The 23,361-nt window shown below is 56.2% G+C and overlaps 2 protein-coding genes across 8 annotated transcripts in view; one reads left to right on the top strand and one right to left on the bottom strand.

Moving 5' to 3' along the window:
- The first annotated feature begins 6,853 nt into the window (after nucleotides 1-6,853).
- THAP7 (THAP domain containing 7) lies at nucleotides 6,854-9,257 on the top strand. Of its 3 annotated transcripts, XM_033234090.1 has the most exons (5): nucleotides 6,854-6,960; nucleotides 7,134-7,213; nucleotides 7,631-7,786; nucleotides 8,253-8,393; nucleotides 8,605-9,257. In XM_033234090.1, exons 2-5 carry the CDS (start codon nucleotides 7,134-7,136, stop codon nucleotides 9,155-9,157), a joined length of 930 nt encoding a protein of 309 aa, XP_033089981.1. In that variant the 5' UTR covers nucleotides 6,854-6,960; the 3' UTR covers nucleotides 9,158-9,257. The 3 variants fall into 3 exon arrangements, 2 of the variants coding, with proteins under 2 accessions (XP_033089981.1, XP_033089982.1); XM_033234091.1 differs by lacking the exon at nucleotides 8,253-8,393; XR_004442566.1 differs by lacking the exons at nucleotides 6,854-6,960; nucleotides 7,134-7,213 and adding an exon at nucleotides 7,331-7,478 and having other exon boundaries at nucleotides 8,605-8,836.
- A 700-nt stretch (nucleotides 9,258-9,957) lies between these two features.
- Nucleotides 9,958-23,361, bottom strand: part of LZTR1 (leucine zipper like transcription regulator 1) — a 17,753-nt gene continuing 4,349 nt past the window's right edge. For 3 of the 5 annotated variants that reach the window (XM_033234045.1, XM_033234048.1, XM_033234049.1), the window contains 19 exons: nucleotides 23,178-23,234; nucleotides 21,454-21,533; nucleotides 20,919-21,027; nucleotides 20,162-20,245; nucleotides 19,365-19,422; nucleotides 18,514-18,653; nucleotides 17,235-17,436; nucleotides 16,688-16,843; nucleotides 16,152-16,262; nucleotides 15,313-15,405; nucleotides 15,048-15,143; nucleotides 14,798-14,963; nucleotides 14,340-14,509; nucleotides 14,038-14,194; nucleotides 13,189-13,315; nucleotides 12,949-13,098; nucleotides 12,230-12,335; nucleotides 12,065-12,145; nucleotides 9,958-11,798 (listed from right to left, as the gene is read on the bottom strand). In XM_033234045.1, the coding sequence (XP_033089936.1) occupies nucleotides 11,682-11,798; nucleotides 12,065-12,145; nucleotides 12,230-12,335; nucleotides 12,949-13,098; nucleotides 13,189-13,315; nucleotides 14,038-14,194; nucleotides 14,340-14,509; nucleotides 14,798-14,963; nucleotides 15,048-15,143; nucleotides 15,313-15,405; nucleotides 16,152-16,262; nucleotides 16,688-16,843; nucleotides 17,235-17,436; nucleotides 18,514-18,653; nucleotides 19,365-19,422; nucleotides 20,162-20,245; nucleotides 20,919-21,027; nucleotides 21,454-21,533; nucleotides 23,178-23,234 (2,260 nt within the window). In that variant the 3' untranslated portion in view covers nucleotides 9,958-11,681. The remainder of the gene's footprint in view (nucleotides 11,799-12,064; nucleotides 12,146-12,229; nucleotides 12,336-12,948; nucleotides 13,099-13,188; nucleotides 13,316-14,037; nucleotides 14,195-14,339; nucleotides 14,510-14,797; nucleotides 14,964-15,047; nucleotides 15,144-15,312; nucleotides 15,406-16,151; nucleotides 16,263-16,687; nucleotides 16,844-17,234; nucleotides 17,437-18,513; nucleotides 18,654-19,364; nucleotides 19,423-20,161; nucleotides 20,246-20,918; nucleotides 21,028-21,453; nucleotides 21,534-23,177; nucleotides 23,235-23,361) is intronic. The other 2 variants (XM_033234047.1, XM_033234046.1) reach the window with 2 other exon arrangements.

Below are 23,361 nucleotides of genomic sequence, written 5' to 3'. Positions count from 1 at the left end.
ACTGATGATTTGGTGCTCCTTTAGCTATGCTTACAGTCCATTGTCTACCAAGAGAAAAGTACCATGTATTTGGAAGCCAAATAACAGAATGTCAGGCTCAAAGATCTGTTGTGAGGACTAGGCTAAATGCCTCACCACACCTGTGTTGGTCAACTTTGTGTCCTATGGTTAGTTAAGAGCCCTTGTCTACAGTGGTTTCCACATTAGGCAAAGCTATAGATCCCACATTTGTAACTGTCAATGAGTTCTGAAGGTGCTGGAGGAGTTGCAAGTTCCAGGATCATTCTAGATTGAAATGATATAAGAAAGTCACAGGTATGTGTCTTCTTTTTCCCATGTGGAATGGCCATAGCTTGCCTCTGAACACACACAACTTCTTGGATCTGTCTGGCCCTCTGTCAGCCACTTTACAACACCTTGACACAGATCATCTCTATTTTTCATCTTATGTTGATGCAAATCATCTTTAAGTGACAGATTTAAAGTGATTCATAGAACAGGGTAAAATCCGCCAGGCTCAGTGACACATGCCTGTAATCCCAGCACTTTGAGAAGCCAAGGTGGGAAGATCGCTTGAACCCAGGAGTTCAAGACCATCCTGGGCAACATAGTGAGACCCTGTCTCTACAAAAGATATAAAAATTATCCGGGTATGGTTGTGCATGCCTGCAGTCACAGCTAATGGGGAGGCGGAGGTGGGAGGATCGCTTGAGACAGGGAGGCAGAGGTTGCAATGAGCCAAGATCACACCACTGCACTCCAACCTGGGCAACAAAGCGTGACTGTCTCAAAAAAAAAAAAAAAAGGAAAAAGAAGGGTAAAATCTACAACAGTTACACCAACCTGGAATGTTCATTACATGTTACACAGGAGGATTACAGACCTTGGATATTAGATGTTACAGGTAGGAGGTGAAACCTTCCATTCTGTGTCTAATTACTAAGCCTCTCGACTTGAGTAGAGGAATTTTTCTTTCAATTGGTGTTGCATTTGGAAGGTGAAGACATCCTTAGCTGGCAGGCACTGTGGGAGATGCTGTGCTCTGCAGAGGTTTCCTGTTGTAGCTAAGTCTTGTGAGACAGTAGTCTGTGGGGAGATAAAGTACAACCTCTCCTGTCCTCCCAGAAGATAGTCCAGCTCCAGATGGACCTTGTTGAATTCTCTTTGCTCTAAGTTCCTTTTTGTCAGTCTTAGTGTGGTTTACCATACATTCTTTTTTGTTTGTTTGTTTTGAGATGGAGTTTCACTCTTGTCGCCCAGGCTGGAGTGCAGTGATATGATCTCGGCTCACTGCAACCCCTGCCTCTGCGGTTCAAGCAATTCTCCTGCCTCAGCCTCCTGAGTAGCTGAGATTACAGGCGCCCCGCCACCACATCTGGCTAATTTTTTTTTTTTTTTCTGAGACGGAGTCTCACTCTGTCGCCCAGGCAGGAGTACAGTGGCATGAACTAGGCTCACTGCAAGCTCCGCCTCCCGGGTTCACACCATTCTCCTGCCTCAGCCTCCTGAGTAGCTGGGACTACAGGTGCCCGCCATCACGCCTGACTAATTTTTTTTTATTTTTATTTTTGTATTTTTAGTAGAGCCAGGGTTTCACCATGTTAGCCAGGATGGTCTTAATCTCCTGACCTTGTGATCCGCCCACCTCGGCCTCCAAAGTGCTGGGATTACAGACATGAGCCACCACGCCCAGCCAATTTTTTGTATTTTTAGTAGAGAAGCGGTTTCGCCATGTGGGCAGGCTGGTCTCGAACTCCTGAACTCAGGTGATCCACCTGCCTTGGCCTCCCAAAGTGCTGGGATTATAGGTGTGAGCCACCACACCCGGCCAACCATATGCTCTTATGTTTTTGTTTTTGTTTTTGTTTTGAGACGGAGTCTCACTCTGTCACCCAGGCTGGAGTGCAGTGACAGGATCTCAGCTCACTGCAAGCTCCACCTCCCAGGTTTACGCCATTCTCCTGCCTCAGCCTCCGAGTAGCTGGGACTACAGGCACCCGCCACCTCGCCCGGCTAGTTTTTTGTGTTTTTTTTTAGTAGAGATGGGGTTTCACCGTGTTCGCTAGGATGGTCTCGATCTCCTGACCTCGTGATCCGCCCGTCTTGGCCTCCCAAAGTGCTGGGATTACAGGCTTGAGCCACCGCGCCCAGCCATGTTCTTATGTTCTTTAACAACCATCTGCTTCTTTTTTTTTTTTTTGAGATGGAGTCTCGCTCTGTCACCCAGGCTGGAGTACAACAGAACACACTGCAACCTCCGCCTCCCAGGTAAGCAATTCTCCTGTCTCGACCTCTCGAGTAGCTGGAATTACAGGCATGCACCACCACACTTGGCTAATTTTTGTATTTTTAGTAGAGACAGGGTTTCATCATGTTGGCCAAGCTGGTGTCGAGCTCCTGAACTCAAGTGACCCACCTGCCTTGGCCTCCCAAAGTGCTGGAATTACAGGCGTGAGTCATTGTACCCAGCCTCAGATACGCTATTTTCAAAGTCTTTTCCATGCTTAAAAACATTTGGGGACTGGGCAGAGTGGCTCATTGCCTGTAATCCCAACACTTTGGGAGGCTGACGTTGGTGGATCGCCTGAGCTCAGGAGTTCGAGACCAGCCTAGGCAACATGGTGAAACCTCATCTCTACCAAAAATACAATTAGCCAGGCATGATGCCACGCACCTGTAGCTACTTGGAAGGCTGAGGTGGGACGATCACTTGAGCCTAGGAGGCAGACGTTACAGTGAGCCAAGATCGCACCACGGCACTCCAGCCTGGTGACCAAGTGAGGCCCTTTCTCACCAAAAAAAAAAAAAAAAAAAGCTTGAGTCCAGGAGTTCAGGATCAGCCAGGGGAACATGGTGAAACCTCATCTCTACACAAAATACAAAAAATTAACCGGGTGTGATGGCACACACCTGTAGTTCTAGCTACTTGGGAGGCTGAGGTGGGAGGATCACCTGAGCCTGGGAGGCAGATGTTGCAGTGAGCTATGATTGTGCCACTGTACTCCAGCCTGGGTGATAGAACAAGACCCTTAGTGAAAAAAAAAAAAAATTTGGGTTTTTTATTATAAAAGTACTTATGTTGGCCAGGCACAGTGTCTCACACCTGTAATCCATGGGGTGGATGGCTTGAGCCCAGGACTTTGAGACCAGCCTGGGCAATATGGCAAAACCCTGTCTCTACAAAAAATAAAAAATTAGCTGGGCATGGTGGCACATTTCCTGTAGTGCTAGCTACTCAGGAAGCTGAGACAGGAGGACTGCTTGAGCCTGGGAGGTTGAGGCTGCAGTGAGCCAAGATGGCACCACTGTACTTCACTCTAACCTGGGCAAAATAGCAAGATCCTATCTCAAAAAAAAAAAAAAAAAAAAAAGCTGGGTGCGGTCAGTGGCTCACGCCTATAATCTCAGCATTTTGGGAGGCCGAGGTAGGCAGATCACCTGAGGTCAAGAGTTCAAGACCAGCCTGGCCAACATAGTGAAACCCAGTCTCTACTAAAAATACAAAAATTAGCCAAGTGTAGTGGTGGTTGCCTGTAATTCCAGCTACTCTGGAGGCTGAGACAGGAGAGTCACTTGAACCCAGGAGGTGGAGGTTGCAGTGAGCTGAGATTGTGCCACTGCACTCCAGCCTGAATGACAGAGCAAGATTCCATCTCAAAACAAAAAACAAAAAACAAAAGATATGGGCTGGGCGTGGTGGCTCACACCTGTAATCCCAGCACTTTGGAAAGCTGATGCAGACGGATCACTTGAGGCGGGAAAATTGCTTGAACCCAGGAGGCAGAAGTTGCAGTGAGCCGAGATCACACCACTGCACTCAAGCCTGGGTGACAGAAAGAGACCCTGTCTCAAAAACAACAAAAAACAAACAAAAAAACCCTGATATGTGGCAAAATACGAAAAGAATGTGGACGACTGAAAAGCTGAAGTCCTCTTCTTCCCCAGAGCTGTTTCTGTCCTCTGAAAAACGTTCTGTACATATTCAAGGCATAGTAATCTCTCGTTATACAGGTGATGTTGGCAGTGGCCAGCAGACATGTATGTCCCTTTCCTGCAGGTGACAGGCCCAATCACTGCACACAGGTGGTCACAGTAAACAGAAAGCTGGCAGCACTCCCACTTGGAAGGGCTGATCGGCTTGGCCTTAGAGTTGTGGGAGAACACTCCCTGATCAGGGTACAAACCTTTCTCTCTGCCCCTTCCAACTCCTGTGGAGTCTGTATCTAGCTGCTGCTAACTGCTAAGTGCTTGTTAGGGCAGGGTAGGGTCACCGCCTCGGCAGGCGTTTGTCCTCCTCCAGCATGATGCTACCCCTAGCCACCCAAGGCTCTAGCCTGTGTATGTTACTACATAGATTTTTTTGCACATAAATACAGACTTCAACTCACTTTTTTTTTTTTTTTTTACAAAGTATACAGTATACCTTGGATGTATTTATATCCCAAGACAGGGTTCTCGTTCATGTGTTTTACTGTATGGGTAATATGGGATACACACACACACATATATATATATTTTTTTCTCCGAGACAGAGTCTCACTCTGTAGCCCAGGCTGGAGTGCAGTGGCAAAATCTCAGCTCACTGAAATCTCCGTCTTCCGATCTCCATCTTACATGGCTGTAATCCCAGCTACTCAGGTTGCTGAGGTAGGAGAATCGCTTGAACCTGGGAGACAGAGGTTGCAGTGAGCCGCGATTGCACCACTGCACTCCAGCCTGGGCAACAGTGCTAGACCCTGTCTTAACAACAACAGCAACAACAACAACAAAAAAAAAAAGGAGGAAGAAGAAGAAAAAAAAAAGGAAGTCATCAAAGGACATTGTCAATAGATAACAGATAATGCCAAAAATTCTTTAAAAAAGGATATTGTCAATAGATAACAGATAATGCCAAAAATTCTTAAAACACAGTGTTGAAACTGGTCCACAGCTCTAATTTTTAATGAACTACCATTTCTGAGGCCAATATAAACTTCATTCTATACTGCCCATCTCTGACAGGTGGGCATTAACTACCAGCCCCCCACGGTAGTCCTTGTGGGAGACCTGGCCAAGGTGCAGTGGGCGGTGTGCATGCTGAGCAACACCATGGCCATCGCGGAGGCCTGGGCCTGCCTGGATCATAAGTTCGGCCAAGTGCGCCTTAGTGCACTGGTAGGTGGGGGAAGGCATGGCAGAGGGGGAATTCTCCGAGGCCCGCGAGGATCTGGCAGTTCTGGAAAAGGATTATGAAGAGGTGGGCATGGATTCCATGGAAGCTGAGGCTGAAGAAGGCGAAGAATAGTGAGGGGAGGGTGCGGCAGGCAACCATCCCTCTGTATTCCCTACCATAACGTTAGAAGAGCTAATTACCTATTAAAATTTCTGTATTGCAAATTAGCTGGGCGTGGCGGCGTGCCCCTGTGGTCCCAGCTACTCGAGAGGCTGAGGCAGGAGAATGGCGTGAATCCGGGAGGCAGAGCTTGCAGTGAGCCAAGATCGCCCCATTGCACTCCAGCCTGGGTGACAGAGGGAGACTCCGTCTCAAAAAATAAATAAATAAAATTTCTGTATTGCGATATTGTCTTTCTCCTGTGTTGTACTTTGAGAGATTCCTCCTCCAGATAACCTTCCTAGTGCATTTCTACGGGAAAAAACATCGATTTGTTTCATTTTTTTTTTGAAACGGAGTCTCAACGGAGTGGTGCCCGCCACCACGCTCTGCTAATTTTTGTATTTTTAGTAGAGACGGGGTTTCACCGTGTTAGCCAGGATGGTCTGGATCTCCTGACCTCGTGATCCACCCGCCTCGGCTCCCAAAGGGCTGGGATTACAGGCGTGAGCCACCGCGCCCGGCCAATTTGTTTTCTTGAAGAAATTAAGCATGTCAGTATGTTTAGTAATTGCATTACTTCCCCATTGCTGGCTTCAAAACACTAACTGAGGGAATTAGGACAAAATGCTTTACTTTTCTTTTTCAAGCCGGAGTCTCACTGTCGCCCAGGCTGGAATGCAGTGGCATGATCTCCGCTCGCTGCAGCCTCTGCCTCCCGGGTTCAAGCGATTCTCCTGCCTCAGCCTCCCGACTAGCTGGGACTATAGGCGAGCACCACCACACCCAGCTCTTTTTTTTTTTTTTTTAAGTAGATTCGGGGTTTCACCATGTTGGCAGGATGGTCTCCATTTCCCGATCTTGTGATCTGCCCGCCTTGGCCTCCTAAAGTGCTGGGATTACAGGCGTTGAGCCACCGCGCCTGGCCTATTTTGCATTTAAACCTTCTGAAGCTCTTGAATGGAGCGGCTATTTTCACTGAGTCTTATGGGAGGAGATGAGGACTTAAGTTAAGCAGCCCGCCGGGTCATGTGTCCACGGCCTTCGCAGGCGCAGTTCCCGACGCTGCCTGTCATAGCGGCATCCTCAGCTTTTCCCCCACTCCGTCACGCCCCTACCGAAGCTGGCTACAATGGAACTTCCCGCCCAGCACACGTCCCCAGTGTACTCAGGGGCATACCCTGCCCTCCCTCAAGTACACCTCCCCGGTACGAGAGTGTGGGCTCTGGTTTTTGTCGGGTTCTTTTGTGCAAGCGTCCCAGGCCCCGTTTTCTTTCGTCAGTCAGTGGTCTTCCGGAAGAGAGCTGCCGCCCCGCGGCTTTCGAGGCTCCCAGGACACCGCAGCTTTCCGCTCCCGGGCCGACCCGTACACTGGGGCCGCTCCATCGTGCTGGGGTGTTTACGGAGAACAGTGAGGCCTCAATCGACGAAAGACAAGCCCACATGGGCGACAACACCGGTAGTCCAGGCAGCTGGGACGACGCGGGCGCAACAGAGACTCGCACACTCGCACCGCTTCCGAACCCAGCTCGCTGGCACCTCGCCCCGCCCCGCGGGCGGAGCACCTCCAGCTCTCCAGTCTCTATGGTACCAACTTCCGGCGCGCGCTACCCCTCGCGAGACTTCGGCGGCGCAGCAATGGCCAGACCGTGAGTGCCGCTGACAGAAGTCAAGAAACCGGCTGGGACGGGGTTGGGGCAACAACGGGCCGGGGGGCACCCAACGGGCCAGAGCCCCTTGGGGAGGAGCGGCGGCTGGCGGCGCGAGGCTCCTCTGGATGCCCGGACAGCCGCTTGCGACTTAACTCCCGCCTCTTCCCCAGATGCCGCGTCACTGCTCCGCTGCCGGCTGCTGCACACGGGACACGCGCGAGACGCGCAACCGCGGCATCTCCTTCCACAGGTCAGCGCGCGTGCGCGGGTTCTCGTGCGCATGCGCTAGTCGTTGCTCGCTTCGGGCCGTAACTGCGTAGAGGCTTCGCGCCTTTCTCGGATCCTGAGGAGGCTTGAACCTGTGGGTGGGAGGCGAAGCGGGACGGTCCTGGCAGAAACAAATGCAGTCGGGACGGGGAGGATGGGAAATCTGGCCGGCTTGGACGTGCACCACTCTGTTACCTGCCAGACGACGCTGAGGAAACTGCTTTTCTTGTCGAGGCTCCCGTTGCCTGGTCTGTGCCGGGGCGCTGGTGCTTATCTGGCGGGGTCGCAGGGTGGTCTCGTGGCGGCGCGTGTTGGGTCTGCGTTTTCCCCCTGGGGAGCTTGGGCAGCATGAGCCCAGGGCTATGGACAGCCTGGTGCTCACGGGTTTGTGGCTCCACAGACTTCCCAAGAAGGACAACCCGAGGCGAGGCTTGTGGCTGGCCAACTGCCAGCGGCTGGACCCCAGCGGCCAGGGCCTGTGGGACCCGGCATCCGAGTACATCTACTTCTGCTCCAAACACTTTGAGGAGAACTGCTTTGAGCTGGTGGGAATCAGGTGAGCCTCCCTGCCGGCCAGCGTTGGGGTAGGACGTGGGGCCTCAGGCGGATTGGGACAGCTACAGGTCCTGGAAGTCCCTTGAGCAGCCAGCGTCCGAGGGGGCTGTTTCCTCTTCCCAGCTCTGTACAGTGAGACCCACCCCCAGGATCACTGTGCCATGACACGGGGAAAAACGTGAGCCTTTCCAGAGAGTATTTTTCAGAGCCCCAGTCTTGCCAGCAAGTCCACAAATCAAAAAATTGTTTTTGGCTGGTCAGCCCAGCTCTGCTTGTGCAGGTTTTCCACGCACCTCGACTTTGAGGGGTCCTGCAGGGAAGCGATTGGTGTAGCTCTAACTTGGCATTCCCCAGACCTATTGTTTGCGCGATGCCTTCCAGCCTCCCACTCCGCTGGTGCTGGCGGCAGGTTGGCCTGGGGAGGCAGCACTTGCTCTCCAGCTCATCTGGGTTGCTTTTCCCCACAGCGGGTATCACAGGCTAAAGGAGGGGGCAGTCCCCACCATATTTGAGTCTTTCTCCAAATTGCGCCGGACAGCCAAAACCAAAGGACACAATTATCCACCTGGCCCCCCTGAAGTCAGCCGGCTCAGACGATGCAGGAAGCGGTATGTGGTATGGGTGGGGGATGCCCCACTCCCACCCCTAGGCTGAGAGACTGGGCCCTAGGGGGTCTGCCAGCAGTCTAACTAGACAGGGTTCTTGCTCCACAGAATCTGTGGATCGGGTTTGGGCGTTAAGGGGATCAGGTGGACTGGTGGAGTGGGGTCTGGCAAGCCCTCAGCCTAGCCCATCAGTCTCTCTCTTCCCCCTTACTAGCTGCTCCGAAGGCCGAGGGCCCACAACTCCATTTTCTCCACCTCCACCTGCTGATGTCACCTGCTTTCCTGTGGAAGAGGCCTCAGCACCTGCCACTTTGCCGGCCTCCCCAGCAGGGAGGCTGGAGCCTGGCCTTAGCAGCCCCTTCTCAGACCTACTGGGCCCCCTGGGTGCCCAGGCAGATGAAGCAGGCTGCAGTGCCCAGCCTTCGCCAGAGCGGCAGCCCTCCCCTCTCGAGCCACGGCCAGTCTCCCCCTCAGCCTATATGCTGCGCCTGCCTCCACCCGCTGGAGCCTACATCCAGAATGAACACAGCTACCAGGTGGGCAGCGCCTTACTCTGGAAGCGGCGAGCTGAGGCAGCCCTTGATGCCCTTGACAAGGCCCAGCGCCAGCTGCAGGCCTGCAAGCGGCGGGAGCAGCGGCTGCGGCTGAGGCTAACCAAGCTGCAGCAGGAGCGGGCACGGGAGAAGAGGGCACAGGCAGATGCCCGCCAGACTCTGAAGGAGCACGTGCAGGACTTTGCCATGCAGCTGAGCAGCAGCATGGCCTAAGGGAGGTGCCGCTAGACTGACTGAGGGGATGCCCAGCAAGGCTGCTGCCTCTCCCGCCCTCAGATCCCACCAGGTGCCATAATAAAGCGGATTCTAGACAGAGGGCCTGCTGTCTGGCTCAGCTGGGGGCTGGAGCCCCTCTGAGTACTAAGCTTGCTGCCCCAGACAGTGGCTGCAGCTTCCAGAGGGCTCAGTCGAAGCTCTTCGCCAAGGAGAACAGAGAGCCTGGCTGTCACCCCTCAGAGCTACTGGTGGCAGACAGCCCTGCTAGTGCAGCTCCATGCCCCACAGGGTTCTCTGAAGCGCCAGGTGCCCTTTCCATAGGATCTGCAACAGCCCTGACCTAAACCAGCCAGCCCCTTTGAGAACACTTGTGAAACCCAGTCCAGATTCCATTCTCAAGCAGGGGCATGACAGGCTTCTCTGTCCACAGGCCCCATCAGCCTGGTGGGTAAGCAGGGCAACCCTCTCCCCATCCCCCTTCACTACCATCTCTATTTGAAAAACAGGGATGATGATGACGACAGTCATCAGCCTCCTGGGGCATGTCAGCAGGTAGTGAAGCCCCAACAAGCTAGTCCCTGGAAATCTAGGAAGAGGTGGCTAGAACTTGGAGACAAGCAGTCAGGTCTTGGCCTCAGCGTCCTTTTCCTTCAACTCCCAGGAACCTGGAAGGCCTTGCTGCAGCTGTAATTCTCCAGCAGCTCTGTGTGTGGGGTGATTCACTGCAAGCATGGCCTCTCCCTGCCAAGGAGCACAACTGAATTCATTCTAGTCCCAGAAACTGCCACACAATTTTGTAAAATGTGCTTTTTGGGGCCCTTGGCATGTAATTTCATTTATTCATGTAAGCCGAGAAGAGACAGTTCAGGGTTCAGCAACAAGGGTCAGCATAGAGCAGGGTTTGCAGACTAGTTCAAGGAGGCTTCCGGGCTGACCTGTCCCGGAGAGGGATTTGGGGGAGGCTGCCCTGTGGGTGTGGCAGGAGCCACATGTGGAAACTGTGGCCCCACTCTGAATGAATGCACCTGACCCACATGGCTGGCTGCTTCAGCCTGCACTCCACTTCCAGGTTCTGACATATACCCCCAGCCATGGTCCTGTGCCTGCTGTGTCCTCACCTCATGGGCCTCCTGGCTCAGCCTCTGCCCTAGCTCCCACTCTCTCCTCCCTTGTTCCCAGCTCATCTTGCACTAGGCCACTTCCTAGCCTGCAGGCTGCCTATGGATCTGTTCCTGTTAGCTAAGCAACTTGCCACTCAAGGCCCCCCATCCACCTGCATACAGCCAGAGGAGAGCAGGTCACTTCCCCAAGGTGAGCTGTGGCACACAGCATAGCAGCCACAACAAAAAAGGGGTCCTGGAATCCTCTTCCCAATAAGGGAGCACTGGTTCCCCAGCATCAGAGTGGATTCACATGGAGGCCTCACTATGGCAAGACGGCAGCCTGCCTTCCACAGGAGCCAAGAGCACAGTGCAGGGGGAAGGCAGGGCAGAAGGGGCAGGAGCCCACCCCAGGCCTCCAGGATTCCCCTGGGAGGGGCCAGCCTGGAGGCCTTCATAGCCCTTCTCCCCAGTGTGACCAGGTGACCCCAGGTGGGGTCAGGAGTTGACAGCATGGATAGAGACAGGTAAGACCGACTGACCTACATCTGGGGATCTGCTAAGCCATGGGCTCCAGAGCCAGTCCTCGGCTGCGGGAGGGCCGAGGGACTGAGGCCAGCAGTGGTGGCTGGGCCAGCAAGGTGTGTGTGGTAGGTAGCACTGCTGTGGCTTTAATGGAGGCTTGTCTGTGACAAAATACTCAGCAAGGGACACGCGGGACTTGGCTGGCTTCTTTCCGCCTGAGCCCTGACATGCACACAGGTGGACTGGGATCCTTCAGCCCCTGTGAAAACCAGGCCTGGCCCAGCACAACCGACCTGGGAGCTGACCTCAGGGCCCGTCACTCCAAAATTCACCTCAAGTCAGGTGAGACCCACACATCATGAGTCCACACTCAAAAGTTCCAGGTGGGAAAAGGAGCCCCTTACATGGATCTCAGTGAGGGTGGGCGGGACAGGAGCAGCCCAAGCAGATTACATGGTGCAGCGCAAGTCTGCTAAGCCTCCTCCCGCATGTTGGAGGAGCCTTGGTGATAGGCCCCAGTGCCTGGGTCTACAACACACCCAGGCCACAGGAGCCAGGCCAAGCACCACTGGGTGGGAGGCCCAAGGTCTCTCCCCACTTCTGGGTGGTGAGCCCATCACTGAGCCATGGCCTCACATCCACACCACATCAGGAGAGGGTGATGACAGGGGAGGGGGTGTGCTTCCTCATCTGCTCTCTGTGGGACCTGTGTCTTCAGTGAATTGAGATTGGGGCCCCACATCCCCTCAGCTCTATTTGGAGGCTCTGGGCACCCTGACCCTTGGCCTGGCAGGTGCACCCACTCTGCCATAGGCAGACGCATAGCCAGTAGTCTTCTCAGTGGGCAGGGCAGGCAGGCACGGCAATTCTTCACAATGGGCAGGCGCTATAGGGCCTCAGATGTCAGCACCCAGCTCCGCGCACTGCTTGTCTGAGATGTGGGAGGCCAGGGAGTCTATGATGTCCAGCAGCAGCTGCTGGCTCAGTGACCGCAGCGTGGGCAGCTTGGAGACCTGCAAGGCAAGCAGGCCGGAAGGAGATGGGACTAGATCCACATAAGGGCCATGGTGGGCAGTGGAGCCCTCTGGGGCCCACCCTACTCGGGGCTCAGGCTGGTCCCAAGGATGAAGCAAGGTGCAGCCAGTGGTGGGCTGCTCTGCTTCGCCCACCCCCAGGACCCACCACTGCAGGGGACCACAGAGCCTGGGCACCCCTCCCTGCCTGGGCGTGGCCACTGCCGAGGGGAAGCAAGTCCTGAAGGGGAGGCCAGAGCCTTGACCTTGGTGAACTGGTGCACGATGATGTGCAGGCAGTGCCGCTTCATGTCCAGCGCCTGCGTTTTGTCGGCTGCCTCCAGGATCTGTAATGGCAGGGACCTTGAGGCGCTGCCCCTTTCACCCACTCAGTGGGAGCTGCAGCCACGGGCACAGGGCTGGGGGGCTACCTGCAGCACGTTCTGCACCGTCACGTTCATCTCCAGGTTCTGCTTGCAGTACGCCTGCAGCCGGTTGTTGTAGAAGCCATAGTAGTAGGGGGCCGCAAACAAGTAGCTGGGGCCTGGTTAAGGAGCTGACCAAAGGAACCTGGTCTGCCCACACCCTCCCAGGGAAGGACAGGGAGGGACGCAGCTGGAGCCCCAAGCCCACCAGGGAGGGGTCAGTCTCCAATCCAGCCCACACACCAGCATGCTCTCTAAATGGATTCTGAACTACTTAGTGGGTCAAAGGCCCCACTGAGGATTCAAATACCATGAATCCCCTCCCCAGAAAAATACCGTCTGCACATCTGCAGCGCTATTCCATGGCCTTGCAAGCCTAACAGGCATCGTGACCCTCCATGTTCGGACCCCTACTGAAGTGACATAAGAGGAGTAGTTCCATGTCTGTGCTCAACTGTCACACACAGCAATGACCCACCCCATCCTCTGGGCAGTTGTGAGGGTTAGGAACCCACTGGTTCCTCCTGGCTGCAAACCCCTCCCTGCCAGGTGCCAACTGCTTCGGAGAGCACCTGGCCCAGCTCCAGGCACCAGCAAATCCTCTGGAGGGAGGCGCTGGGCCCAGATCACCTACCTGGGGCAGGAGAGCGGGCCTCAAAGCCACCCGAGGTGGGTGCCAGCACCCCTTGGTGGGGACCTGGGAGTTCCTTGGGGAGTGAGGATACAGCGAGTCCTCGGGCGGCATGTTGACCTCGCCGTAGTAGATGTAGCGCAGCATGGACTCAAAGGCCTGCCTGCTGGGCACCATCTCCCCGATGGAGATGTTCACCTGCCCGTCCTCGGGCATGAAGGACCGGAACATGGCTTCAAAGTAGCTGTAGACAATGAGCGGCAGGCACCCGGCTGTCAGCAGAATGAAGACACCATCCAGGCCCACCCTCCCCTCCCGTCCAGCCCCCACCCACCTGGAGCGGGCGGCCAGGATAGCCTTGTGGGCTGGCCGTGGGTGCCCATCCAGCAACAGCGTGATGTCACAGAACTCTGCGCCCGCCCCCTCCAGGTATGCCTTCATGTCCTGGATCAGAGAGGTGCCTGGGGGTGGGAGGAACCCTGAGCAGGTACAGCCTGGGATTCTGGCCTTGGGGCCCCATGGCACTACCTTCCCGCACATCTGCCCATGTTGTCACTCTGAACAAAACTTCACCCAGGCAGAAGGTTTCACTCTGGCCCTGAGGCACCATCAACCACATTCTGTCCTCCCTCAGCGCCCTGACCGACTCCAGCACTATGCTGAACACACAGCCCACCACCCAGTGTCTCATCTTCCACCCAGCTTGCTGTGCCCCCTTCGCTGCCCTCATGATCAAGCACCCTCCAGGCCCACTGCATGGCCTCTGGTGCCGGCAGATGTCACCAAGAGCCAGCAACTGGGGTCAGCACGACCCCCAAGGAGAGCTGGGGGAATGAAGGGGCCTGTGACATTACAAGCAAAGAGAAGTCCAGCGACTGATCACTGTGACCCTGGGCCATCAGACCTGACATCCCAGCCCAAAAGAGGTGCCCATGTCCACCCCCAGAAATTGGCTCAGGAAATCCCAGCTCACCAGGACACAGCCCACTGTGGCAAGCCCCATGGGTTGGGGGCTTCTGCCTCCATCTGTTTCTGCGCTGTACCCAGGAGAGCACTCTGGGGTCCCATGGCACCCACCCCCACCCCGAGGGCCTGGCAGGTGCTCTCCATGGCTCCCAAGTCTCCTGCCACAGATGAACACCATCCCTCCCAGACCCGAGGGAAGGGGAACGGGGCTCCCTACCAATGTCCACTGGCTGGTCTGAGGGAGTGCGAGGGGGTGGCTGCTGCTTCCGCCGCACAATCTCCACAATCAGCGGCGAGGAGAGGCGCTCGAACTCCTTCATCATGATCACCTGGTTGAAGTGGGACTCCTTCACCACGAAGTTCAGGCAGTGCTCCTGGGCAGACAGGCACAGGCAGGCAGGCAGGCAGGGTCAAGCCAGGGTCCCAGGCTGGGCGAGGGGCTCACAGTGGTGGGCAAGGAGGGGGCCGAAGCCTGAGCACACCCCACCTGACCCCGATTGCGCTGACCCCACCCCACACCTTGAGTTGGCTCAGCTGCAGCCGGGCGGCACTCTCGCACACGACCAGCACGTTCTGCAGGTCCACGGAGGCCTCGATGTACTGGCGGCACAGCTGCTCCAGGCGGCACAACTGGAAGCTCAGTGCCAATTTGTACACATCCATGATGAGCAGCACATCCTCCACGTGGCCTGCGCCCCAGAGCCCCCGAGTCTCAGGGAGCCGGAGAGGGGAGGGCGGGGCACAGGGCACAGGGCTCCCCACATGGAAGAGTGTGAGTTGGGGCCACTAGGTAGGAGCAAGGCCTGGGGGGACTCAGATGGTGTCCAGCGGCAATGATCATGGGTAATGAGGGTGATCTGCAGCCTCTGAGCCTCAGGGGGCCCATCAGTAAGGCAGGGCTGGCAGCACCCACCTTTTGGCTCTGCTGCCCGCACCCCAGCCCACACCAATCCTGTTCCACCCCCACCCAGGCGGACCTTTCCGTGGGTATTTGATCTTGTCGGTGTAAAGGAACTGCATGAGAACCTCGAAGGGCCGGGCCTCGGCCTCCCGGATGGCCACGTGCAGCAGGGGTGGCCGGGTCCCACCAGCAGCCACGCCGGGGGCCTCCCTGGGAACTGAGGCGGCCTCCTGCTCCAGCTTCTGTGGGGAGAAGGGAGCTCAAGGGCACCCCAGTGGACAACAGGCATGGCTGCCTGGTCCAGGCGGGGCAGTTAGGCACCTCACCTGGGCCAGCCGCTCCCGTGCCTGCGTGATCTTCCTGCGAAGCCAGCGGCTCCGCGCAGTGACAATGGCTACATGGCCCTGCACGCACTCCTCCTTCTGTACAAAGAATAATGCACTGGCAGAGGGCATGGGACCCTCGCCCCAGAGAACAGAGACCCAGCCGGCCAGGGTCAGCACCACCAGGCCAGCAGCTGTTTTTCTGAGGGGCGAAGTTCCCACTACCCAGGCACAGCAGGCAGAGCAGGGTGCAAGGACAGGCACTCACCTCACCTAGCACGAACTCCACATCGCAGAACTGGCGGCTCTCCCACAGCCGCCCATAGTCCTCGTGCAGCGTGCACTTAGGATAACAGGAGAACTGCAAGAGGGGCCCAGTGAGGCTAGATGTTGAGGACAGCAGAGTGGCCCCAGTGTGGCTGCGCAGGCTGACCCTGAGGTCCCCACCTGACCCATGCTGACCCTCAGGGCCCAGAAGGCAGGTGGGCCTGGCTGAGGAGAAAAAGCCGCCGCCACCCCACCCTGAAAATACAGCCTGGCTCCAGCCTCTGCACCTGCAACTGTCCACGGCCAGTTCCACAGCAGGAAAGGGCTCCCCTGCCTCTTGCCTTCAGCTGGGGCCCAGGCCTCAGCAGAGCTCTGCTGTCTCCACTCTGCCTGGACTTGTGTCCTCACATTGGCCCCCACCAGCACCACCCCAATCTCCTCTAGGAAGCCGGCCCTGACCTCACTGTGGCTGTGAGTCCCTGCCCTGACCACCTGTTCCTCCAGGCCTGGGAAGGGGCTGTCAGTGCAAGCCACTGTCAGCCCTGGCTCTGCCCTGGGCCAGGCTGTGATGCCTGTGAGGCTCTGGTGCTGAGCCTAGCTTGGCCCGGCTCCCTCCACTGACTCTGCTGTGAGCCCCAGTGCCATCCGCCTGCCCCACTGCACAGAGGCTGCCCACTTTAGTGCCACCTCAGCCCACAGGGCTGCTCCCAAGGATTCCATCCCGCCAGGTGTGGCCCTGGCAATGGCCTGGATAAGGCCCGCCCCCCCGACTTGGCCTCAGTTTCCCATCACGGGGGATCCGTCCACCCAGCCATTCCTACAGGCCCACAGGCCCCACACCTGGAACCTGTACATCTCCCCGCTGCGGATGTTGTTGTCCACCGTGCCCCCGAAGATGTACATGGCGTCCGAGATGACAGCAGCCGCGTGGAAGAGCCTCCCGCTGGGCAGCTGGGGGACAAGAAGGCAGGGTGGAATGGGGGGCAGAGCCTCCACTGTGGGGCTGGTACAGCCAGGTAAGGGCAAGGACGCGCCACCTCATGGCCATGAAGGGCCAGGGGGCAGGGTCCCCAAGGGAGGAGGGCCCCTGGGTGCAACCACAGACACAGGCGGGACCTGAATACCCACGTAGTCGAGTGGGGCATGACGGGCCATGGGGACCCTCAGAGTGGGGGGGCACTCGGCCAGTGTGTGGCACCCATCCCAGAAAGCTGCAGCCTGGCCAGCAGGGTGAGGGCTCCTGGCCCTGCATCTCCTTTGGAATGTGACCCCAAGCAAGTATTTCTCTGGGCCTCAGTCTCCCCATGTGTGAGAGGGGTTGATCACAGGACCTGCTTCAGGAGGTGATGGAGCCTTAATGAGGGCCCAGCCTGTACCTCCGAGGCGGGCTGGGCGGGCTGCTTGGCTGAGGTGGTGCCAAAGTCCAGGCCGAACACATCTCGGGACTTCTTGAAGCCGCCTCGCTCCTCAAAGGGCAGGGTGGGCACCTCCTCGGAAGCACAGGCTCGCTCGGGCACTTCAGCCCCACCGACCTGAAGAGGAGAGACACGTGGGCATGAGATCAGTTGGCAAGGGCCAGGTAGGTGCCCAGAGATCCCCACCATCCTGGCCTTGAGAGCGGGTTCGGAAAGAAGGAAGAGCTGCATGGCTCTGGGCTTCCCAGGAAAGGTCTGCAGCACAGCAGCCCCATGTAGCCATGATGGGGTGTGAAGCGTTAACCACCTGCAGGCTGTGGGGTGAAGCTGGGGCTGGAGGCCGGGGCACGTGTCCAGGGCTGAGGCCCAGGTGTCCTGGCCTTGCTCCTGGTAGCTGTCTGGAACCCCAAGGGGCCCCAAAGCTGTGAGGAGCTGGGGAGAAGGTGGGAGCAGGGTAGGAGCCACTGGTGTCCAGATGGCAGGGCAGGACACCCCTGGGCACCCTCACCTCGCTGTCGGAGCTGGGCTGGACGACCTCCCAGGTCTGGAAGTCCACGTCATAGCAGTGCAGCTCATTGGGCAGCGTGTTATCGGCCGCACCCCCAAACACATAGAGGTGGCGGTCAAAGGCCACCATGGTATGCCCGTAGCGCCGCTGCGGGGGTGGTGGGGAACCCCGGAGCAGGTGTTCGGTTGGGATGCGTGTCCACCTGGGGGTACACGACAGTGAACCAATGCTGGGACAGGGGCTCCTGCTCACCCTCGGGGCCTTCCCACAGCAGGCCCTCACTGGGAGGTCCCCCTGCAGCCCCTGCGGTGACTAGCCCAGGGTCCAGAGGGAGGCCTAGACACCTCGCTGAGCACCCCTCACCCCATCCAGCACTGGCACCAGCCCTGCCTGGTTCCATGTGGCCCACTGCGGGGTCCTGCCGGAGCTCCCCTGTCTCCCCATGGTGCAGGCAGCAGTGATGGGCAGGAGGGTGGCATCTGACCCGCCAGGCAGTCCTGCTCTCTGGGAAGTGAAGTTGTGCAGAGACCATTGCACATCTTCATGCTGCCCAGTCAGACCATCCCCACAGCTGAGTCCCCATCCTGGGAGCTGCCTGCACCCCACATCCTGATGCTGCTCCAGCACCTTCCACCTCCAGGCTTCCCAGTACCTCCCAGCGAGTCCTCTCTTTTGCTAAGTTAGTTGAAGACTTCAGAACAGATCCTGGCCTGGCAGGGCTATTCCATCTGGCTCCTTGCTAAGCCCCGGGCCCTCGACAGGTTCCCTCGTCCTGGGGCACCCTGCCCTTCCTCCCACGCACCCGTGGCCTCCAGGGAAGCTCCCAAGTCCCTTCCCAAACCCTCTGTGCCTGCAGCTCACACTCCTTGTGCCCTCTTCTGCAGCCTCATTGCAGGGTCAAGGGCTGGCCAGCAGCCAGGGGCAGCATGGGCCAGACCTCTGGGGACCTGCAGGCCCCTCTGGTCTTCTGCCATCATTTGAGATCTATGCAGGCCATGTTTGTTACTGGTGGCCCTGACCAAGCCATTCACGGGGAAGGGGATGTCCTTCATAGTCAGGGGGAGGCCTAGTCAGGGGCCTCCTCGCCAGGCCCTATCTTGCTAAACTGTAGCCATATCCTGGAGACCTGCACATCCCTGCTCCAGGCTGGAACCTCCTGCTGTTTGCAGAGCTCAGAAGGACAGTTACCATGGCCACCAGGTGCAGGGGGCGTCCTTCACATTCAAGGATTCGGGGGCACTGACTATCTTCCCTCCACCCCACTGGCCAGAGTACTCACGTCTTGTCCTTGAATTCAAACTGGAAGAGGTTGTTGGTTATCTTGGCTCCGCTTTGCCCGGAGAACACAAACATCTTGTCCCGGCACACGGCCACGGGGAAGTTGCAGCAAGACGGGGGTATCTCACCACTCTGGGCCACCTGCATGGGGGAGAGAACAGCTCAGCCCTGGCCTCACGGGGCCCACTCACATTTCACAACGCTCAAGACTGCTGAGATGGGACTGCTTTTATTCTTGAAACTTCCCCAGATGAGGGTTCACAGATTCATTTGTCTTCGAGCAGCACATAGCCCTGTCTCCTCCACTTCAGGGGGCTCAGTTGCGAACAGCTAGGGCTAAAATCATCAGGGTTAAATCCGCAGCGGCTAAACCCATGTTTTTCATGCCCAGAAGACTGAGAAAAAAAAATTTTTTTTAATGAATACATAAATAAATTCCATGTTTCTAAAGGGGAAAGCAATCCCAGGGGGAGCTCCAGGGAGCAGAACACTAGATAGCAGACTGCCCTCACTGCATTGAAACAAAGGGTGGATTAAAGCAAAACCACATCCCTCAAACATGTGGCGCTCTGCCCATCCAAAACACCAAGGCTCGAATCACTGTGCAGCCACAGTGAGGAACTGGTCATGAAGGCCCGCAGGTCGCCAGGGAGGAGAGCGTGGCTCAGGTGGAGGCAGGGCTTTGAAGGGGGAAGAAAGCAGCCTCGACCCCCTAGCCTGGCTCTGCCTGCCTCCCACCTCCCTCCACCTGCACCCTGGCTCCCTGCACCTCCCACCTCCCTCCACCTGCACCCTGGCTCCCTGCACCTCCCACCTCCCTCCACCTGCACCCTGGCTCCCGGTGCCCCTCACCTCCTCCCAGCAGGTGAGCTCTCGGTCCTGGAGGCCAATTGTCCACATGTCATTCAACCTGTATTAGGACAGACCAGTGAGGACCCCTTGGGTCTGGCTGTCAGGGTGGGCCGGTCCTGGCTGGAAGGGATGGCTGAAGGGAGTACCCCCATCCCCACACAGGGTAGGAGACTTGTGCGGCCATGAGGCGGGAACTTCTGTGTGGGGTGGCAGGCACTGCCTCAAATCCCTGCTGTGCTGGGCCCCCTGCCCGGCCCAGACAGAACAAGTACTCTCATACATGACATTGGGGCAGTGTGGCAGGCCAGCTCCTCACGCAGTGTCCCTCCTGGGTGGGGAGAGGACACAGATATCACAGACACCACCACCATCACTGCATCGTTAGGAGTTTCTATAATGCTGAAGTTTTGGGAAACCAGCACATGCTACTTTTGTAATCAGAAAAAGAGAGCAAAGCCAACTTTCTAAAATAAGGAGGAAAAGGCCTTTGGCCTGGGCAAGAACCAGGGCTGGGCCTGAGCCTGGGCACCGCCCATCCGCCCACTGACTCAGCCCTGCAGGGCGACTCCTGGCTGAGGATCCTCAACGGAGGTAGACATGGGGCTCCACCCAGTGGTTCTCACCTCCATCTGCCCATCCTCCTCTTTCCCTGTCCCCCTCCCAAGAAACCCCTAGACAGTGACACTCAAAACCTACTAGGCAGAGCTCTCCCAGCCTAAGCCCTCAAAGGCCAGGATGGCCTGCTCCAGGTCTCAGTGCAGTCGGAGGAGGGGTACAAAGGCCGGACCACCACCCACCTGGCATTGCCGTCATAGCCAGCAAAGATCCACAGCTTGTCACTGTACACCGTGGCCCCGTGGGCTGACCTAGCGACCGGCAACCTGGAGTGTGAGGGAAGAGGGGAGGGAGTGAGGCCGCCCAGCACAGACCTGAGCCTCGCAGTCCCATATGGTCAGTGCAGGGGCCACAGCCAGGCTGCATAGCCACATCCGCCCAACACTGGGGCTTCAGGGCCTCCACAAGGCACTAGGAATAAGCAACAAGGCCAATAAGAGGCCGACTGGAGGCTTGAAGAGGAATTCAGACAGCCACAGAGGCACAGAACCTTCTCCTAGGTGCCACCAAAATATCAAAGGGGGTGCTTAAAAAGCAGGACCCCAGAAGCACCATCAGCAGTACATTGGGTCTTTTTAAAAATTTTTTTGTGACAAGGTCTTGCTCCATCTTCCAGGCTGGAGTGCAGTGAGGCATGCATGGTTCACTGCAGCCTTGAACTCCTGGGCTCAAGTGATCTTCCCACCTCAGCTTCCCAGAGTGCTAGGACTACAGACTTGCGCCACCATGCCCGGCCCATTTGGGTCTCTTCTGAAAGGAGGGAACTAAAGGCTGGTAGCAGGCCATGCACAGCTGCACCGGGGGATATTCCACCAACCCTAAGCTCCCTGCTACTGCGTGCCCTCAGAGTCCTCATCTGGGAGGCAACAGGGGACAGATTCCAGATCCAATGCCACCCAGGACCCTGCCTGTCCCAAATGTTTCTGCAAAGTTTCTCACCGTCCTTCAATTTTCCACTCCGTCCACTGGCCAGTTGCAAACTTGTATTCAAAGAGGTCATTTTTATTCTTCAAGTTAGAATTGGAATAAATGTCCCCAGTGTAACCCCCTGAGTAAAGAGAGTGAGAAACTGTCAAACCCAAAGGCAGTCTTGAAGATTTCAAACCCTGGAAGGTGGACCAGAATCTGGCCCCACTGAAAATGCATAAGCCAGGACTCCCTCCACAAGCCCTAGAAGGACCTACTGCCCGCCTGCCTCCATGCTGGGCTCTGGGGACACAGAGATGAGCAGGACACTGTTCCCAGCCACAGCCCAGCAACACCGAAAGACACCCAACCCTGTGAGTTCAGGGCTGTTAGGGCAAGGGGTCCCAGATCCAGCGCAGAATTCAGAGGACTGGCAGACAAAGCCAAGGGTGAACAGAGAGCCCCTGCTGTATACAGCATGAGCACAAACGCCCCAGGCCTGCAGAAGGGCAGGGTGTCTGTGGGCCTCGGGGGCGACACAGCCCCTGGGAGGCAGGAGGCTGCTTACCAAAGACAAACATGCTGCTCCCATAGACGACGGCCGAGTGGTGGTAACGGGGGGCCGGCGGGGTCCCAGTGGTAAAGGCCCTGGGGTGGCACAGGGGTGGTGAGAGTCAGCAGGCGTCACCCATGAAGTCTACACCCTCACAGGGTGGCGCTGCATCCCTGTGCTGCATTTTTTTTTTTTTTTTTTTTTTGAGACAGAGTCTCGCTCTGTCACCCAGGCTGGAGTACAGTGGCGCCATCTCGGCTCAACCTCCGCCTCCCGGGTTCAAGCAATTGTCCCGCCTCAGCATCCTGAATAGCTGGGATGACAGGCACCCACCATTATGCCCGGCTAGTTTTTTGTATTTCTGTAGAGATGGAGTTTCACCATGTTGGCCAGGCTGGTCTTGAACTTCTGACCTCAGGTGATCCGCCCACCTCGGCCTCCCAAAGTGCTGGGATTACAGGCGTGAGCCACCGCGCCCGGCTACCTTTCATTTTTGTATTTTGAAGGTGACACCTGTATCATTATAGAAACTTAAAAAAAAAACAACTCACCAATAAGGAAAAAAAAAAAATAGGCACTAAAGCTCGTGCAAATTCCCATTACCAGAAAACCTCTGGCAACACCTTGAGGTCTTCCCTACACCCCTCTCCTATGCATACTTAGGCTTCCATGGAATTTTTTTAAATGGAATCAAGTGGTAGATATTTTGTAAATTGCTCATTCAACTCACAGAATGTGACCAGGTCCTCATGCTACTTCAGGACCATCCATACTCCTGCTCTCAGCAGCAGTGCAGCGTCTTACAGCATGGGGTCCATCAATTTCATTTAATACCTATCTAACCATCATCTATCTACCTACCTATCTATCATCTATCATCTAATCTATCTATATAATCTACCCATCATCTATCTCCCTGTCATCTATCATCTGTCATCTACCCATCATCCATCTATCTATCTATCTATCTAATAATCTGTCTACCTATCATCTGTCATCTGTCTGTTGATCTGTCATCTATCTATCAACTATCCACTATCTAGGTCATCTATCTAATCTACTTATCATCTAGCTATCTACCTATTATCTATCTATCTATCTGTCTGTCATCTCTCTTTCTGTCTTTCTATCTATCTATCATATGTCTATCTTTCTAGACGGGGTCTCACTTTGTTGCCCAGCTGGTCTTGAACTCCTAGCCTCAAGGGAGCTTCCCTCCTCAGCTTCTCAAAGCATTGGGATTACAGGCATGGGCCCCTGTGCCCTGCCTTTACATTTTATGTACTGAATTCAAAATCCATTTACACTGCTGACCTGGGGCTGCTCTTTTTCTGAGTTTTATAGTTAAGCAATTTTTGACAAATAATTGCGAAGCCTTCAGAATGATTTTTAAAATTAATTTTTAACTACTAGCTATCTTACAAAATCACGTGTGAGAGAAATGACATAGCAACTTCTGTACCCACACTAGCAGCAGCCTCGGGGTAGAGGTGGGCGCCCGGAAGGGAGCCGCCCTGTGTGCCCAGCTTGGCAGCTGCAGGTGCTGGGCAGCTACTTCATCTCCTCAGCCCTGACAGGGTGGCTCTGGGTGTGGCATCCCTGGGGACGTGGTTGTCTCCTCCTGGAAGCTTCTTTCTAGCTTCCCATGATGAGAGAGCCTCTGCTAGCAACTGGGACCCAGAACTGTGCCACTGTGTTCTAGGAGGAAAGGCAGGGCCCTGGAGCACAGGGCCACCCACCTGCACCAGGAGCAGTCTTTCACATCGAACCGCAGGAGGTCATTGAGCATGGTCTTCCTGAAAGGCAGTCGGAAGAGAGGGTGGCATTAGCCAGGTCTGTTCTGCAGGACCCCCAGAGATGGGTACTACATGTAGCCAGGGTAGAGGAGGGGGCTGTTTTGGGCTGGGTCACTAACACAGCCAG

The sequence above is a fragment of the Trachypithecus francoisi genome, unplaced genomic scaffold, assembly GCF_009764315.1.
Source record: "Trachypithecus francoisi isolate TF-2019V2 unplaced genomic scaffold, Tfra_2.0 Lachesis_group14, whole genome shotgun sequence".
Classification (NCBI taxonomy): domain Eukaryota; kingdom Metazoa; phylum Chordata; class Mammalia; order Primates; family Cercopithecidae; genus Trachypithecus; species Trachypithecus francoisi.
The sequence above is the reverse complement of the archived record's forward strand: the minus strand, read 5'-3'. Positions and strand labels throughout refer to the sequence as shown.